This window comes from Astatotilapia calliptera, chromosome 8 (assembly GCF_964374335.1).
Source record: "Astatotilapia calliptera chromosome 8, fAstCal68.1, whole genome shotgun sequence".
NCBI classification, from domain to species: Eukaryota; Metazoa; Chordata; class Actinopteri; order Cichliformes; family Cichlidae; genus Astatotilapia; species Astatotilapia calliptera.
In genome coordinates this window covers 9,122,928-9,142,802 of record NC_137429.1, presented here as the reverse complement: position 1 = coordinate 9,142,802, position 19,875 = coordinate 9,122,928, and the positions used below count along the sequence as shown (strand labels likewise).

General features: G+C 42.7%; 1 protein-coding gene across 1 annotated transcript in view; it reads right to left on the bottom strand.

The window, feature by feature from the left end:
- Positions 1-2,372: 2,372 nt before the first annotated feature.
- Positions 2,373-19,875, bottom strand: part of LOC113028218 (neurotrypsin-like) — a 33,308-nt gene continuing 15,805 nt past the window's right edge. Inside the window, exons 3-14 of the mRNA XM_026178302.2 lie at positions 18,794-19,036; positions 16,536-16,674; positions 16,268-16,446; positions 15,966-16,113; positions 10,418-10,596; positions 9,960-10,101; positions 9,581-9,801; positions 8,206-8,347; positions 7,832-8,110; positions 5,722-5,844; positions 5,341-5,609; positions 2,373-3,244 (exon numbers count right to left, since the gene is read on the bottom strand). Coding sequence (XP_026034087.2) covers positions 2,709-3,244; positions 5,341-5,609; positions 5,722-5,844; positions 7,832-8,110; positions 8,206-8,347; positions 9,581-9,801; positions 9,960-10,101; positions 10,418-10,596; positions 15,966-16,113; positions 16,268-16,446; positions 16,536-16,674; positions 18,794-19,036 — 2,600 coding nt within the window. The 3' untranslated portion in view covers positions 2,373-2,708. The remainder of the gene's footprint in view (positions 3,245-5,340; positions 5,610-5,721; positions 5,845-7,831; positions 8,111-8,205; positions 8,348-9,580; positions 9,802-9,959; positions 10,102-10,417; positions 10,597-15,965; positions 16,114-16,267; positions 16,447-16,535; positions 16,675-18,793; positions 19,037-19,875) is intronic.

Sequence of the window (19,875 nt, the reverse complement as noted above, 5' to 3'; positions counted from 1 at the left end):
CAAGTCCATACACTTACAGCATAAACAGTATAAAAAGAACCACCAGGGTACCTGACGGACCCTGTTAAAATAGAGCAATGTCGCCATCTTCTGGTCAGATCACACATCTGCTCAGAGAACAACAGATCAGACAACGTTTAACTTCAACAGCTCGGCTATCTAATCCAGTCAAGAATGAATGCAGAACACATACTATCTAAATGCAGAAGTAGCAGCTAGCTATCTGTCTATCTGAGGACCTGTCTATTTATCTATCTAGAGCCAGTACAAAAAGATATTTATGACTCAACAGTCAGCTTCCAATGGCTTTAAAAGGAGAGTCCTGTACAATTTTAAAGGACCATACCAATGTTTTTGCACATTTTAGCTCTTTAACCAGTACACTTAATGCAACCGTTGACTTATTTCCAAACAAGGTTGTTGTTATTCAGCCACCGTTTCCTTTGTTTCCCTGCTCAGACATCAGAAATCAATGATCAGACGCCTGCAGCTGTTTGTTCTATGCTGTTATCATAGGATGAGCGGCCTGGTTTACCCCTAGACTACTCTGAGAAAATATCTACAGATAAGACATTTAGTGTGAGGGATTTTGATTTAGTATTGCACAAAAATCACATTAATTAATAACACATTAATCACACTAGCAGGGATTCTTCTTTTTAACCACAGCCAAAAGAAAATCATTGGCATTATTATAAAATTCTATTTTAACCATTTTTTAAAAATTTATTTCATTTAACCAAGAATAATATGCATTTTGTTGTTATTAAAGGTTCTGGCATAATAGAAAAAATCATACATTTCTGTCATATAATGTAACACACAATGATTAAATTTCTCATATGTATTTCAATTTTTTTTATTTCCTTTTGGTTGTATTGGGTTAGTCTAAGTTTGTGTGATATTTGCTGCTTACTGCAAATATCAATGATCAAGACAAAGCACATAATAATCCCTTACTTTGCATGACTTTATCACTACATCAGTTTGTTAAGGTAGAGGTCTGTCCATAAATATTTGGACAATAAGATTATTTTTTTTAAAATTTTGCCTCTGCACACCATCGCAGTGGATTTTCAATCACGCAATCAATATGTGGTTAAAGTGCAGAGTCTCAGCTTTAATTCAAGGGGTTTTACTAAAGTATTCCATTAACTGTTTGGGAATTACAGCCATTTTAAAACATATTAACTGGCATTATTTTCAATATAGCAGTTGTTTTTAATTCTTGGATCAAAACCCCGCCTGAAGTCTAAAACCTATGGACAACACCAAATGCTCGGCTTCCTCCCTTGCAAAGCTCTGACAGAACTTGATGAGTTGTTTCTCTCCTTCTTCATACATTTGTCTTCCCATCATTCTGCCACAAGTTAATCTTGGTTTCATCTGTCCCTCTGTTTTCTGGCAAAGCCTAATCTGGCCTTGTTGTTCTTGAGTGTAATCAGAATGTCCCAGATTGCTGATTTGGCCATTCCTAAAGTTTTTGCTATCTCTCTGATGGGTTTATTTTGGTTCTTCAGCCCAATGATGGTCACCTTCACTTTCATTGCTTTGTGCCTTAAATGTTTCAAATGCAGGGTCAACACTTAAAATCAACTTTGCATCTTTTATCTGTTTAATTTATTATAGAAGAATTAGGGAACTGCCCTATCTGGTCATGAGACTGTCAGTCAATCGTACAACAACTTTGTATTAATAATTCCCAAACAGTTGATGCAATAGACTTTTTTACTACAATGATCAGACAGTCCCCTGTAAGTACAATGTTGGCAACAGTGGGAAGGAAGAACTCAATTTTACGAGGAAGAGACCTCCGGGTCAACCAGGATCAGGGAGAGACCGTGATTGGTTGAGAGTTGACGTGAAAGGAAGGAAGATAAAAGAGATTACAAAGAGATTGGCTCAGTAAGGCATTAATAAGCGCTTTAAAAGGGGCAAATAAGGTTAATCTATACAAATAAGAAACAAGCTAAAGGAGAACGTGTGTAACGCAAAGTGACCTCATTTGTAATAAATGCACTAAAACTTGCTAAATCAGTGGTATGGTCCTGAGTTGAGTAGCTTAGTCATGGGTCCAAATGAACAACTGCACTTTCACCAGTAAAGGTATAAGACAACAGCCTGAAGAGAGAAGCCCTGTTTGAAAAGGAAAGCCACATCTGGATTTTTATAAAAACCTAATGTGGGACGAGCCTCACCTTCTGCGAGGAGTTTGGAGTTTATCTACATTAATCATCTCAAAGGGACATCAGTGATGGTCAGTCAGCCTTTGTACTTGATGTGTTGCTCTTTTTCTTAAGCTCACACAATGTAAATAGGTGAAATTAGCATAGATTCTTGTGTGACCGTCTCAAAATTTTCCCCCCGGAATATTTTACGCGAGCAGTAGATTCCTTAAAGTACATGCAATTGGGATTTTTTTTTTTTTTTTCAGTAAAAGGGCCTGATTGGCGTGCTGATAAATCTGTTGACCTGTTTCGGTCTAAACGGGCTGAAACTCACACGTCGAGCACCGCAAATGACCCGTACAGCTCAGGAAAGCCTGCCCACAGCACACACCCGCGATTCACGAAGACGGAGTTCAGATTTGACAGACGGCCATTTGCACTGACTGAAGATTGGGAGCATCTTTCTTTTCTTTTCCTCATCCTTTAACCCTCCTCAGGCGGTCACATGGCACAGGTGGTAAGCCAACGGCACGGCCTCAATCAGACCAGAATTTGTGTGTTTGCGTCCTCCGCCCGGCGTGTGTGTGTGTTTTTGGTGTGTGAATGATGAGAGTGTGTGTGTTTAATCTCATTGATTTCATTTGATGGCTGCTGATCGTGTGCGTGTTTGCCGTGCGTGTGGAAGGACACATCTTTGCCCTCGCTGTGCATGTGTGTTATGTCATTGTGTGGCAGATCTCCTTGTATATGTGCGTTTGGCGCCTCCGGGCGTGCTTGCACATTGATGACCTCGTCGATCCAGCTCCTGAAGCGGCTGACTCGCGTGTAGAGCGCAGGTGAGGAGGGATCAGCGCAGCCGTAACCCCCGGCGACAACGCCAGTGAGGATCCATCGACCTGTCTCCGCCTGACACACTAACCCGCCTCCAGAGTTGCCCTGGCAACTGTCGTCATGGAGGAGGCTGGTGTCTGGAGGACTGCCAGCACACAGGGTGCCGTGACTGGAGAAACTGTTGCCATAGCGCTTCTTACATTGCCATGATGACATCAGAGGGACCCAGGAAGCAAGAACAGAGTCTAGAAGAAGAGAAAGAAGACAACAGGATTACAAATACTAAAGCAAACAGCTGATTGAGGCAATGCTACAGGTATAAACATGTTTCTATGCTCATTTTGGGCCGTGGTATATAACATGTTAGGCCAAAGGACTCATTAGTGCTGTGTTTAAGCACATGAGAGAGTACCAACAGAGCACTCTCACATCTGCAATCAATAACTTAGAAACTGATTTTAGAAACAGAATATAAAGTCATCTTTCTGCCCGACTGGTCTCATGTTTATCCATGTCCAACCATCTTTCAGGGGTGTGTCTAGAAGAATCGCATAGAGTGGCACCAACCCTTCCTGAACCCCCACCCCACCATAGCCACTGGAGTAGAGTACCATTAATCTTATAGTCCCCAAAACCACTGGATGAGAGCATGGATAGAGCCAGCAGGAATGTTACAGAGTATATTTATTCAAGTACTTGTACTATGCTGCGCTCTGATTTTACTCCATCGCATTCTGAATGTGAATATTCAACTTCATACTCCATTTACTTAATGTTTTAGTTACTTATAACTTCTCAGATTAATTGCATTATTTTAGATCAAGCTACTGAGGAATATATAGAAGTATTTAAAATCATCAACATATCACTAATTCAATAATTAATAATAACAATATTATACTAATACTTTACTCATTTTGGGTTTTGTTGCTGTAGCCCATCTGCTTTAACTACGGTTGGATAAAGGTGTTGTTGCCATTCATTGTATGAACTACTGATCATTATAGTAAGAATCTGACGAGCTGTTTAAACAAAGTCTTGAAAATTGATGTTGTTCTGTGATCAGTACCTTAATTTTTCAGTTATTCAAGATTATTGTTACATTTTCCTCTTTGAATGTTATCATAACAATGAAGGCCTTCAGTTCAAAATGTCGCAACAAAATGAAACAATAATTTTGAATATGGCTTTATCCAACATTTATATTTCTGCTTTGAAAAAAGTCTGCAAATTAGAGCATTTTTAGAAAGATTACAGCAGCTCTGTGAAGCCGTGATTATGCGGGGGGGGGGGGGGGGGGGGGGGGGCAGGCTTAGATTACCTTGTTAGTATTCTAATGTAAGCCCTAACTTTTGCTAATTAGCACCCGACAGTACAGAAGCAGCTGATGGAAATGCCATTGTTGTACACGTATTTGAACAAAGACGATGAAATGTGATGGGATCTCCAGAGTTATTAAAATTCATCTTGTGGGAGGGCTTAGATGTGCGTGTGTCATGTTTTCTGTTTCTTCGTTGCCTTTTGTGTTACGTAGCCTGATGATTGATGTGCATTTTGCTAATTTTTTTGTCAGTATGAATTAGCTCTACTGCATGTGATAACTGAGACAATTCTTTGTCATTTTCAAGCAGCTGCTGTAACTGGCTTCACCAGACAACAGATAGAAATGAACCTTTAGAGTCATGTCTCATTTACAGTTATTTTCCTATTGGTCAATTAGCACTTTCACTGTTAATTAAACAAAATCAAATCACAGGGAATGAAATGAAATGCAGTTTCCTGTTAATCCATGTACCACTGAGGGCTAGTTTCATCAAACAGTGCACATATTAACCACACGGTGGCGCCAGAGGAAAAGTTAGGAACTCATCGATGTCATTGTGATTTGTTTGCAGTGGAAAAGGAAAACCTGTATTAAATTCCATAGTAATTTCATAGCAATCCGGCCTCATGTTGTTGGGATCCTGCTCCTGACACTAGTCCAGCTCATCTGCTCTCTCATTTATATTCTGTCCTCTATGAAATACTGATGTGAAGATTTGCTGATTTTCACTGTTCTATATGTGTTTGTTGAATGTTAGACTGTCATTAAAGATGTTACTGCAGATGTAACTGAACAGATTTTCAGAATGAAAGTGTTTCTGATTTGTAGCCCAGCACCTTCTATAAAACTTACTGGTCAAAGTAAACCTCAAAAATTCCACAATTCCAGGTTATTCTTGTACTTCTGCAAATTTGTGCACCTGTGTTGAAACACACTACTCACAAACTGGTGATCTCCTCCACCCAGATGTTTCATCTAAAACATATTTTCAGACTTTATCTTTATATAACTGCCTACCTGGACCCGTCCAGCCAGCTGTAACCGTGACCACACAAGAAGATGGAGTACTTCCCCCTGAGTCTGTGTCAGTGGCAGGAAGGCATGCTGCATTGGTGTTGGGATCAAAGGTCAGACAGTGATTCTTTGAGCTAGGTAGCTTAAGCAAAGCCAGATCGTGTCCACCGCTCTGACCCTTAAACTTCCTGTGAACCACCACCTGCTCCGGTGTGAGGCGCCGCTCGGACCCCCCAACTATCACCACGTACCGGGACGGATCGCCGCCAAACCTTCAGGAGAGAGACAGAAGCAACTTAAGGGTGATTTACACTTGTGTATTACTGCGCTGAGTGGTTCCACTGCAATGTAGAAACTGATTTATTAATATTGCTTTGGATTTACCTGGTGACACAGTATGCAGACGTCAGGGCCCAGCAGGGGCTGATCAGAGTGCCACTGCAGAGAGGACTGCTGTCTTCTTCCTGAGACCGAAGCCACACAGACACCTGCCATGGCCACGTGGTCCTGAGCAAGAAGAACGAACAGATCAAAACTACTTCCTGCTTCTCTTTTTGATCTTGTTGCCATTTCAAATTAACTTTTGTTCAACATATAAATGTCAGTCAAACCAAAATAACCACAAAATATGTGATGTTTTCCAACTCGGAAGCAAAAGTTGTGCAAGATTCACCAGCTAGCCAAACGTTTCATATGTCTGCTCTGGGAGCAGCAGGTCAGCAGGTCCAAGTCAGACACACCACAGAAAAGAGGAGCCGGGGTGGAGGTGGGTTGCAAAGCAGCTTGCAGGCAGGCAAAAGCAATTTAAATAGTGTGTCTTATATGAAATTTACTAACTGGATGTGTAGAAAGAGATCAACTCAGCCATCAGCTTTTTTCTACTTTTTATAAATTGCATACAAATTATTATAAACTAAGAATCTTAGAAAACCCGTTTTTAATAGTATTAATCCTGTAAGTCCTGCATGTGCTGTATATGTTATTTCTGTGAAAGCCACAGGTACTCAACAAAAATATAAACGCAACACCTTTGTTACTGCTCTCATTCCCCATTGGATGGACGTAGAGACCTAAAATTCATTCCAGATACACAATATAACCATCCCTCCCAAACAGTGGTCACAAATCAGTCCAAATGTGTGGTAGTGGGCACATCTGCTATATTGAGATAATCCATCCCACCTCACAGGTGTGCCACATCAGGATGCTGATCTGACATCATGAGTAGTGCACAGGTGTACCTCAGACTGCCCACAACAAAAGGCCACCCTGGAATGTGCAGTTTTTTGCGCTATTGGGGGTCTGAGGACCCAGAACCGGTCAGTATCTGGTGTGACCACCATTTGCCTCATGCAGTGCAACACATCGTCGCATGGAGTCTATCAGATTGTCAATTGTGGCCTGTGGAATGTTGGTCCACTCCACTTCAATGGCTGTGCGAGGTTGTTGGATATTCGTGGGAACTGGTACACGCTGTCGTATACGCCGGTCAAGCACATCCCGAACATGCTCAATGGGTGACATGTCCGGTGAGTATGCTGGCCATGCAAGAACTGGGACATTCTCAGCTGCCATCTGCCCTGAACAATGTGAACCATGATTCATCCGCGAAGCGCACACCTCTCCAACGTGCCAGACGCCATCGAATGTGAGCATTTGCCCACACAAGTCTGTTACGGCGACGAGCTGGAGTCAGGTCAAGACCCCGATGAGGACGACGGGCATGCAGTTGAGCGTCCCTGAGACGGTTTCTGACAGTTTGTGCAGAAATTGTTTGGTTGTGCAAACCAATTGTTCCAGCAGCTGTCTGGGTGGCTGGTCTCAGACGATCTTGGAGGTGAACCTGCTGGATGTGGAGGTCCTGGGCTGGTGTGGTTACACGAGGTCTGCGGTTGTGAGGCCGGTTGGATGTGCTGCCATATTCTCTGAAACGCCTGTGGAGACGGCTTATGGTTGAGAAATGAACATTCAATGCACGGGCGACACATCTGGTTGACATTCCTGCTGTCAGCATGCCAATTGCACGCTCCCTCATTGCTTGTGGCATCTGTGGCATTTTGCTGTGAGACAAAACTGCACATTCCAGGGTGGCCTTTTGTTGTGGGCAGTCTGAGGTACACCTGTGCACTACTCATGATGTCAGATCAGCACCCTGATGTGGCACACCTGTGAGGTGGGATGGATTATCTCAATATAGCAGATGTGCCCACTACCACACATTTGGACTGATTTGTGACCACTGTTTGGGAGGGATGGTTATATTGTGTATCTGGAATGAATTTTAGGTCTCTACGTCCATCCCATGGGGAATGGGAGCAGTAACAAAGGTGTTGCGTTTATATTTTTGTTGAGTGTATATACATATATTTGTCTATCCAGTTAAGCCACCAATGAGAATATTTTTGAGAATATTTTAGAGAAAATGGTCTGAGAAGTGAAGCAAAACAGGTTTAAATTTTCATTAATTCTGTTTTACCTGATTTTTTCCCCCTACCTGAGTATGTTTTCCTCTCCCTGATTCCTCCTCTTGCCATCTTCCTCGGCCATCTTCCTCAGCCCACAGCTCGGCTCTTCAGGCTTAATCTGTGCCGTTGATTCTCGTGGCGTGATGTCACACCGTACCCCTGCATCCTCCCTTCGTCTGCAGCCCTGGATGCTCTGGCCCAGAGAGGGACACTCGCCTAGGAACTCCTCTTTCCCTGTGCACCTCACCTGGTCCAGGTGGACGGGTCCTTTCCCCTGACCAAACCCTCCAGCTGCAACTGCTCGACCGCTGGGGATGACACACATTCAAGAAGATGTGACTTTATGGTATGTTTTTGTTTTCACTAAAACTGTCATCTCTCATTCACCCTCACAAACATTAACCTGTGTCCAAGCTGTCTGCACACCACGGCTGCGTTCAGATCGTTCCAGCCTGAGTCGCAAATACTTCCCCAGTCACCATGGAGATACACTTCGACTCGACCTTCCTTCCTGCTGCTGCCACCCACAAGACGCACCAGGGGACCTAACCAAAAAAAAGAAAAAAGAAAAACAACGCTCATTCATATTCATGCCTGCGCATCTATAGAGACGGTAGCTGTATGTCCGCTGACGGTGTTAAATGTCATCCAGTGTCTCTTTATCCGGCCGCTGTTCTCATTCTAATGGACTGTGTGTGTCGACAGGAGAAGCAGGACCTCTGGAGAACAGAGCCAGTAACATCGCTTTATTTTCACAGCTGTCAGCATGTGACATGTAAACCATTTGGACAGAAAAACACCAGTTTAAACAAGGAAGGCAGGCAGCATGCGAGCAGCGGCCTGCAGCAACATCTTGCCCTTTTGTGGCAAAATAAATTTCAGCACCACCAAATCTCTGCAGTGCGGTGCAATGATACTCCTGGTTTAACTGGTTTATTTCTTCCACTATATGAAAAAGAAAATAAACTCTTTAAAATTGTGATTATGTTCTGAGACAGGAAATATATCTTTGTAAATTTAATTCAAGTTATTATTTTTAAAACCTGATCTTTATTTTTGTCCATACAAACACTGGGCATGAGTGGCTTAAAGGGTGAGGAGGAGAGCTCTGGAGGTTTGCCAGTTTGGGGAAATAAATCTAAGTGGTGAGTGCTGCTGCTGTAATGTCCTTCGGCAAGGCGGTAGCCTCAAGTTGTTCACAACAAAGGCTGTATATAAATGATGACTTACAGTTGGTTTAAACTTCTGCGTTCAATCTGCGTCGTATGTGTGCAATAACTCCCCTGAAACAGCTGTGACTACTCCGATTGGCCTGTTCAGTACCGCAGATTCCTCCTATGCATTTCTGACTATGTTTTCTTTGCAGCTTTTTTAGCGTTTATCAGTTATTATTGAGAGAATAACAGCCATCGCCTCAATATAAGGTCTCACAGATGTCAGAATCTGTCAATTCCTGGTGGGACACTGCCGAAACTATCAGGAAGGATGTGATGGAATCATAAAAAGTGGAAAACCTTGAGTGACAAACATGTTTGCCTCAAAAGATGCTCATAACACAAAGCAGGGATCCAGCAGCGAAAATTTTCCCAGGAATGTATTTGTCTACTTGACTCCCTCTCACTTAAAAGCATTATGTGACACTACCAGAATATATTGGAGGTGTGTAAAGGGCGGATCCTGAGGAAAATTATCCCAAAAGTTAAAAATGTTTCAGAATTTAAAAAACAAATCGGCTGATTCATCCTAAACTACTGCATGAAATCATCCCCATCACTCACCTGTGGAAGGTGCAATGACCGGCACCTCATTAGTCTCCTCGTCGGACCTTCCTCTGCAGCGAACACCGACGTCCTCGCTGTGGGAGCAGTCGGTCCGTCCCCAGATCCCATGTTGGCAATCCAGCAGCGAGGTTTCAGATCCCTCGCACTGGACATCGTCCAGGAGGATCAGGCCCACGCCCTCGCCAAACGTCCCATCAGATACGACCTCAGCGTGACCCCTGGAGATGAGAAGAGTTTATCATCTACTTATAAAGTGATCAAAATGCAAACAGCAGTCTTCTTAGTTGTAACTATGGCAAACTTGGGGTGCAAAGAGTGCAGCTGCAATTTTCACTGAAAAAAGCTGCATGCAAAAAGACTAAAACTGTGTTCATACCTGTAACCCAGCTGCCTGCAGACCACCTCTGCATGCTGCTGGGTCCAGTGGTCGTCACACACCGTCCCCCAGTCACCGTTATGAAACACTTCGACTCGGCCCTCCCAGGGACTGTCTCCTCCAACCAGACGCACCACACCGTCTGAAACATTTTGTGGTTATAAGCAAAAATCAGATCCTCTTTTCTCAAAGGGAAGATTCTGTTTTATAGATGCTACATCTGAAATTAATATTAAAATCTGTATTTTTGGAGTTTGGTCACATGTATTGATATGTTACTGCTCGGCTCACATAAATCCTGTTCCTACTTGTCACAAACAGGATGTTGCTGCTCTATGCAGTAATGATTTATTGATGTTCGGAGCCCAGCGGCTATAAATAGCAGCTTTAAGCTCATCAGTGTGTACAATTGCTATGTGTGACTGTGTATATGTATGTGTGTGTTTGGGTGCATGTACCTGTATAAGGGCTGCAGGAGACCCCAGCATCCTCCATGTGGTCACAGTTGTGCTGCTCCCAGTTGCCATGAGGACACTGATCCAGGAACAGCTCGTTTCCTGTGCATTTCATCGCATCCAGCAGGATGGGACCTGAACCCTGACCGAAGTGAGCCCAGGACCAGGCTTTCGCCACACCACTACAACACAAACACACACACACAGGTTTTTCCAGAAGGTTACTTAAGATAAGATAAGTATATTGTCTAAAGGAGCAGAGAGGGTAGTAGAGGGACCTGAGAATAAATAGGCCATTAATAAATAGTTAAAAACCAATTACCTCAACACCTCAGTTTATTTATCAGGTTAACTGACAGAGTCAAACATCTAAAGTGATGGCAGTTTTACTTAAACAAAGGGATCAGATAAAATGCTGTCAGGCAGCCAAACAGTGAATAGTACAAAACTGTCGTCCCACAACATTTGTGTTGGGGTGAATTGTTAAATGTTGTCATTGTTGTGCTTAAATTTGTAAACCTTGTCTTAAACTGCATGTTTAGATATTCTTCTGTTCTCCTCCCCCACATGCAGGATGGTAGAGAAGGGTATAGTGTTTAACTGCAGGCACATTCCATCTAAAGCTTCTGGTTCCTTATCTGGTAAGGGATGGTTACTCCCGGCCATTTAGGGGCTCGCCTGTGCTTGTATATGGCGAACCATTAAAGGGGTTAAGCCATATACAGGTGAGGGGAGATGACCTTTGGATAACTAGGAAATGTGGTTGAACAGTTGTAAGCATATATTGTGTGGCAGGAAGTCACATCTGCAGAGACACATACACATGCACTCACGTGCTTGCACATGCATGCACACACACACAGTGCCTTAGGTTTTACGATACACCACAGGGGTTTTACGGTGAGAGGTTGTGTAACGGAGTAAAAGCTGTGAGGGGAGACTGGAGCTTTGGAGTTGGCTACAGGTGTGCTTGTGTTAGCTCTGAGCGCAGTCTCCCCTTGGAAGTAAAACGTACGAGTGGATCTTGTGTTCTGTTCGCAGTCTCTCGTGGTCTGATTCCAGCAGGGTTGCATGTTTAGACCCAACAATTTGGCATTGATAAAGCTACACAGTGTCGCACAAAACGATCAGCTTTCCCAGGAGGACGATTCATTGACACAAAATCTGTCAGTCTGCTGGATATAACTCTGAAAAACACGACTATGACAAAAAAATACTCTAAAGATACTCTTTGAATAAATAAAATCATCCAAAATAATAAACTGCTTTTTTTTTGTGATGTCTTCTTAATCCCAGCTTGCTATAAAAAGCCCTTTTGTGCTTCTGCTTGTGCTAAAAGTGATGTTTAACCTAAAAATAGCATGCAGCAGGTTTGTTAAAAAGAAAAGTAAAACATATCAAACTACAGGGTGGGCCATTTATATGGATACACCGTAATAAAATGGGAATGGTTGGTGATATTAAAGTCCTAAAGAAGAGGGTTGCATTGACAATCCAACACAATGGGCAGCACATTGAACACATGTTATAAGTGGTCAGAAACTTGTAAATAACTCATGAAAGAATAAAGTTACGTTGAAACCAAGCACACCATTGTTTTTCTTGTGACATTACCAATAAGTTTGATGTGTCACATGGCCCTCTTCCTATTGAGAAAACAAAAGTTGTATCCAAGATGGCCGACTTCTAAATGGCCACCATGGTCACCACCCATCTTGAGGAGTTTGCCCTCTCACATATACTAATGTGCCACAAACAGGACTTTAATATCACCAACCATTCCCATTTTATTACGGTGTATCCATATAAATGGCCCACCCTGTACAAAATGTTGCAGGAAAACCATCAACTAATTATTTGTTATTTATAAATATGAAAAAATAGGAGGAATCAGAGTACGGGAAGCAGGGAAGGGCTGGAAATTATCTAGAAATGATTTTATACAGTGAAATTTATTCAGTACAGCTTCTTAAATTTTAAAAGGCGCACAGATTCTGAACTCTTTGCCATCAAATCTTAAAAATTTTAATTAACAGGCAAAATTATGGCTTGTGTGGTCATTGTTGCTGTTTTCTGTTTGATCTGATATTTGCATTGATATGTTGTGTCTTTAAAAAGCCCAACCAAGGACATGGTCTGCAAGGTAGCTGTGGCTAAACGTTTTATATGCACTGTATAGTTGCATTCTGTTTAAATGCACTCGTGTTAACATGTGTTGTTTAAATTTTACAAATAAACATTGTATAAATAAAATACAAATACGGATGGTAAATGTATACTGAACATTTGTAATTACAGCCTCTCAGATATAATTTTTAAAAGAATTCTTATTTTCTTTCATATGAATCATCAATTCATTTGTGAATTATTTATTAGTGTAATAATTTACTTTTTTAATCAGTTAAAAAAAGTAAAACCTTGTGTTTTTCATTCATTACTTACATTTAATGTTTTTACTTCTCCATTTTCCTCATTATATTTAAAAACTTGCACTTCCAATTAAAGTACTAAATGCAGAACTCTTACTTGTAATTGATTATTGTCACAGATTTGAGTTTTTCTTCCTCTGCTGTTTGTTCACAGGGAGGAGTAGTGTTAGCTAGTGCCAGCATGCAAAGTGTCTACATGTTTGACACGTATTCTCTATCTATTGCAGAGCGAAACAAAAAATAACGAATACAATCCATGTGGGGAAAAACAAATCGAGTTTGCTTCGTTTTGTTTTGCGTGTCAAAACACATCAGCGCACAGCTGTACACAGCTGTGTGGGAACCTGTGCATCAGTGTCAGGACATCTATTATTCACACGCACAAACACAGATGGTGAGATGTCCCCCGGTGTTTCGGGAGATGAAATGCAACCTCGTGTTAAACATGGAGGAAGATCTTCACTTTCTTCTCCGTAGGGTTTACATTCTGTGTGTGAGGAAGTATTTTCAAGATGAGACAAACTGTAATCTGCTCTGCTGGAGAATCCTGAACATCTCCAGCTTACTCAACGGCATCTGATAAATAATTCAGTTTTAAATCTTTTTTGGGGCAGCACGGTGGCACGGTGGTTAGCACTGTTGCCGCACAGCAAGAAGGTCCTGAGTTCAATTCCACCATCAGGCCGGGGTCTTTCTGTGTGGAGTTTGCATGTTCTCCCCGTGTTTGCGTGGGTTCCCTCCGGGTACTCCGGCTTCCTCCCACCGTCCAAAGACATGCAGCTTGTGGGGATAGGTTAATTGGATAATCCAAATTGTCACTAGGTGTGAATGTGTGAGTGCGAATGGTTGTCTGTCCTTGTGTGTTAGCCCTGCGACAGACTGGCGACCTGTCCAGGGTGTACCCTGCCTCTCACCCTATGACAGCTGGGATAGGCTCCAGCGCCCCCCGCGACCCTGAAAAGGATAAGCGGAAGCGAATGGATGGATGGATGGATCATTTCTGGGATTTTAAAGATACTGGCATCTTCTGTTTGTAAAGTGATTAGTGAAATTTCCAGAGCTGAATGTTCCCTATATTTGTGTCATCCACAATGCCCCATCAATTCAGTCAGTTTCAGTTGCCACACTGCAAACCTGTAAATCTTGTGTAATTGTGGTGCCATTAGTCTTTCCACTGAGAGTGGGACAAATAAACACCTGCACAACCAAAAGGTGCAGTCAAAAAGTTATGCAACTCCACACATAAAAACCTGGACCGGATTTACACTGGGCTGCTATCCCCCTAAAGGTCGTCTCCTTGAGCAGCCCTGCAACAACCTGCACACTTGGGATATGTGCTGGATCTCCTCCACTGAGTCAAAAAGGCGACACTTTAAGGACAAAGTCACAGGGAGCCAAATCGGGCATCTAGGGCAGGTGGTGTGATACATTTGCTTTGGCTAATAAAAATCCTGCATTTCCAATGTGCCGTTTGCTCTTTCTCCATCAGATGCATCAAAGAGTTACAGTAATGTAAATGCAGTCAGAGACCCTGGGGGAGTTCAATACACAGCACACAACCTCATATTTATATACCATGTTCAAAAAATTAAGGGAACACACAAACATCACAGTATACACAACGTTAATTAAACTTCAGGGATATCAATCTTTCCAATTTGGAACCATAAACCACTGTGAATCCATTTCATCTGCTTTAGTGCAAATAAAATTGACAACAGGTGCACTTGAGAGGCAGCAACAACTGTCCCAAAAAGGGAATGTGTCATGGTCCGTGGGAACAGGTAGTGTTCGTGTTGACTCAGTGGCTACGCCCTCGGGTTGGGTCGACAGCATCGCACCTGTATTCCATCTAATTACCAATTACCGGAGAACTATTTCACCCAGCGCGGATGGCTGCTCCACGCCAGTCCGTTAGTCACTCTTAGTGGTCACCGTCTGGCAATTGAAGACATCTCCTGCATGTTTTGCGTGCAAGAGAACTCCCTCAGTCTCCGTCTCTCCCTCCTTGGATTCTCTCCCACGGACACCCTCCCATCCAAGCCCCACGGTCTGACTCTGATTGTAAGCCACAGCATTCTAATTCTGGTTTAGTTTTGACTCTCTCCCTTCCTGCACACAAGTAATTGTTCCCCTTTCTGTTGCAGCTTCCCAGGGAATTTCAGGTCCTCGGCTTGAGTTTTATTCTCGTTCCCTTGGTTGTTCCTGATCATTTATGTTAGAGAAATAAATCTGTACATAGTTCCTGTGAATTTTGTATTGAGTCTGCTTTTTGATCCCCACTCTGTGTGTATGAACCTTGGTTCGTGACAGAATGGTTTTGCAGGTGGTGGCCACAGAATACTACACTCTGAGTGTTGCACAGATGCTCCAGTTCCTTCAGGCTGGCGTATCCATACGTCCCATCACAGGAAGGGTTGCTGTGTCTCCGGGCTGTTACAAGAGGAGAGCTGGGCAAGGCTATAGAAGGACAAGCCAGCAGCTGAACCGTTATCTACTTCTTTGTTTGATTGTACAATCAGGAGGCTCACTGTCAGACCGACACAGGGACCTGCAGCGGGCTACTCAAGTTCATTCTTCTAACCTAACTGTCGCAAACAGACTTTGAGGGATGCATGAGCACTCATCATCTTTAGGCAGTGCCAGTGGCACCCGGTTCTCTTTACCAATGAGACCAGGTTCATGCTGAGAACATGTGACAGACATAAAAGACTCTGCAGGTACCGCAGTACATATGCTGCCTGCTACTTTAGGAGTACACTTATCCCCTAAAAACTGTTTGGCCTCTTATTCGTGAGCAGAGATCGAGCCGGTGACGATCCTTGACATGAAAGTTGGGTCAACTTGCCAGGTGGTGAGAACAGGACATACAGGGAGTGATCTAGAAATAGCAGCAGTTCTGGACCTGGTCCAGAGGTGCACAAGGAGAAGACCTTATAGGGGATAGAAAGCCAATTTAAAACAGGCATAGTGTTTGCTTTCTTCATCTGTACATTTGTGGCTCTCCTACTACAGTAGGTGTCTCTGTGGCCTGAGGCTCACAACGTAACCTTTAAACTAGGACAAAGATCAAAATGTTTCCATACATCTCTTATCTAGTTGTGGTGGAGGTGTGAACGTACCCAAAACCGAGCTGTCTGCACACCACCTCTGCGTCCCTGTCGTCCCACTGGTCATCGCAGATAGAGCCCCACCTTCCTGCATGAAACACCTCCACACGACCTTCAAAGTCTTCCTCACCTCCAACCAGTCGCAGAGGAGGGCCACTGCCTGAGAGGAGTTTAAAAGATGGCATGAGATCCAGCAGCATCCACCTTGAATGCTCTCACACACATTTTATTGGAACCGAATCGCTCTGTGCCTCTTATGTATGGGCCGAAACATGCAGGTGCGTTTGCCACGACATTGTGGAAGTCACACTGACCTTCTGGTGGTGCGCACACCACTGCTGCTTCGTTTCCATGGCTACAGTCACCAGTGACGAACATCCTGCTCCGGCACTTACTCAGGGTGTTCTCATCACCCCGGCAACCTAGACGTTCGTAGTGAAATAGGCCAGAGCCCGAGCCGAACTGAGAGTGCTGCAATGCTGTGCCGATATCGCTGAAAATAGAAACGTCACCGGTGAGAATGAACTTTTTACATCAGTCACACGTCACTGTAACTCGTAGCAGATGTTTCATCCGACCTACCCCAGACCCAGCTGTCTGCAGATCACACTGGCATCCCGGTCTGTCCAGTGAGAGTCGCACACTGCTCCCCACTGGCCGTTCAGGTAAACCTCAACTCGCCCGCTGCCAGAGATCGAGCTGCCAACCAGACGTGTAGCACCTAAAATCACAAACACGCAAATTTTAATGATCAGAAAACTCAAAAATTCACAATGGCAACACAAGTAGATAATAAACATAATTTTGACATAATAACCCAAATAAGTTCAGTACAAACTCGTCTTCACAGGCATCACACATACTGTGAGGTTAACCGCTCATCAAGGTGTTTGTTATTCAGTTATTAGATTGTGATCGTATCTCTGGCAGAGCTCCACTGTTTGATTCAATATTCAGCACTGAACACCTCTACATCACTTTATCAAGCACTTGTCTGTTGACACATCCTGCAGACAAACATTAGCATTCCTTTGAAGTTTGGTTTCAGGTGTATCTAAAATCGACAGTCATCCTTTAAACTCGTTTATCCAGAGGGGAATATCTGTCTCTTCAAATGCTAATCCCTCCAATACATGCAACAGCTCGTAATCATCTGTGGCTGTCTGTTGTTTCATAGCAAATATATAGCTATACAAAACTAAACTTGTTTTCCCAGCAGACCAGTTTTACAAGATGACACAAAACCAGTGGCCTGTTTTGTTTTGTTTTTTTAAAAAGCATTTACATTTATCAGATAAAATTAACTCAACAGACACTTTGTTAGGTACACCATGTGGAAACAACTCAGTGCATTTAATCAAAATGATACTGTTGAAGTTAAAACTGAGCAACACAAAGTGGATAAAATGTGACTTTGAATGTGGCATGGTTGTTGGTACTGGACAGGCTGGTATTTGAGGAACTGCTGACCTACTTGGATTTTCCCACACAACCATCTCTAAGGTTTACAGAGACTGGTCTGAAAAAGAAAAAATATGTAGTGAGCAGAAGCGTCCTCTGTCCTACTACTACTCATTACAAGGTATGCAGAAGAGTATCTCTGAACATACTGCATGTAGAACCTTGAAGCAGATGGACTACAGCAGAAGAAGAAAACACCGCGTGTCCTTCCTGTCAGCTAAGAACAGGAAACAGAGGCTACAGTTTGCATTTGATTGGAAATACATTGCCTGGTCTATTGAGTCTTGATTTCTGCTGCAACACACACATGTTAGTGTGAGAACATTTTGTAAACAACATGAAAGCATTCCAGCAGGATAACGTGCTGAGTCACAAAGATCAGGTATTCTCAAACAGGTTTCTTGAACTGACTGAGTGAGTCCACAGTCACCAGATCTCAGTCCAACTGAGCACCTTTGGAATGTGGTGGAACAAGAGATTCACATCACTAATGTGATGCTATCATGTCAGTAGGTACCAACATCTCTGAGGATTGTTTCCAACATCTAGATGAATTTGAGCCACAAACAACTGAAGCAGTTGTGAAGGAAAAAAGGGATCCTCAGTGTCAGGTGAGTGTAAATAAATACTAAAAGCCCCACAATCACATGGATTTGAAAGCAGTTATTCTATTAAATACATTAAGTTCATAGATGTTGGTAACATTTGAAATACCTGGAACTCTAATCAGTTTACAAATTGGTTGTTGAGCCAGTCAGAGGCTTATTTTTAAATTGAGTAATACTGATATAGAAAGTTTAGATTTTACATGCCAGAAACCAGATTTAGAAATTATTCTTCATTACAAGAGGAACTGGGGTTCGGTTTATGACTGTTTTACTGTAATTGGAGCCACAATTTACAAAATGAACATCCTGCTGATTTAAAGAACTCTTCAAACTTGCATTGAGAATATAAACTCATCAGGAAAATATTTACTAAAATAAATAAAATGAAAAACAGCGTCACATTCCCCTTTTGGACATTTAAAATAATGCAGTTTAAGGAACTTGTGCACAAAGGGTCCACACGTTATTGCAGCTCAGTCATTAATCAGTCATGACTGCCAAGTATCAATAGAATTTTATCTTTACACACCAAATTTCTTTGGATTTTGAATTGTTGCAGTTGTTTTGCAGATATTACCTTTTACATAAAAGAGTATCTTCCCCTTTTTTTTGGTGTGAAAACCTTGTGAACAGCTTAACCAACAGCTAACAAATGTTTCATTTGAATCTGCTGGGGGGGGATGCGCACAGCACTAAATGTGGAATGAAATCATTTAAAGGTCAACTTGTTTTTAATCATGCATGAACTGTTCAGAGCGTCTGTGGATATACCCTGGTGGCAGTCGCAGTAGGCCCAGCCAATTGCTCCTGAGTTCTGTCGGAAGAAACACCACGGGTTGGACTCGCGATCCGGGTTCCTGCAGTAGTTGTGGTCACCCAGGCCGCGGCCCGGGTACTGCATGACATAGTCTGGAAACTCAGTCCATTTCAGACAGGGGGCACCAGAGTCCGTCTGCGACACGGTGCCGTTGTAGTATCCCAGTTCTGTGAATCCCTCAGAGCATGACAGAGGCACTGCACACCAAAGGGAGAGGAGAGTAAGTATATGTTGAGGAAGATGAGAGAATGAGATGTTTTGGATGAAAGGACGGGTATTTGGGTCAGCGAGGACAATGAGAATAAAAGAGATAGTTTGGGAAAAGAGAGGTGAAATGGGAGTAAAACGGGTCTTATTTAAATCACATTATCCCCGTGTCTTTATTATATCTTAACATAAAACCCTACATGGATGATTCTCCAGTACTGCAGCAGGATCCCCTCTAAGGCATTCAACCACACTGATCCATGGTGAACTGGGGAAATTTCCATGACCCTGAACCTCCTTATTTAACACGGTGGTGGCCAGATACTGCCAGTAATCTTCTCTGAGAGGGAGGAATGGGTGAGTGAAGCTTCGACAGTCTGAGAGGGAAACTGCTGACATCAAAGTGTAGCAAAATTAGGCCACAAAATGTAGAGCAGGTTTTGTGCTGCAGCTGATTAAAACGCACACAGAATGCGCTAATGAAAAGAAATCATGTTAAAAAATATAATGGGGAGAGTGGTGCACATACAGGCACTGCACAGCACACTTAGAGGTGCAAAGTCACTTAAAAAGGTAAATGATTTATACAAGTAGAGTGGAAAATAGGATCTCTCTGACTTTAGTTACTTGATCTTTTTATTGTATTTGCATATTTGTTGGAATGTTGGTCTGCAGGGCCACACTGAACTATAACATGTTAAACAATGGCTGAACCTTTGCTGATTGCATTAGTCCTTTGCTTCTGTGACAAATGTGGGAAGGGTGGCTGAACTTTGGTACAGATATCCAGGATGTTTGCTAATGATTTTTCTGTTTTTTCTTCCACTCT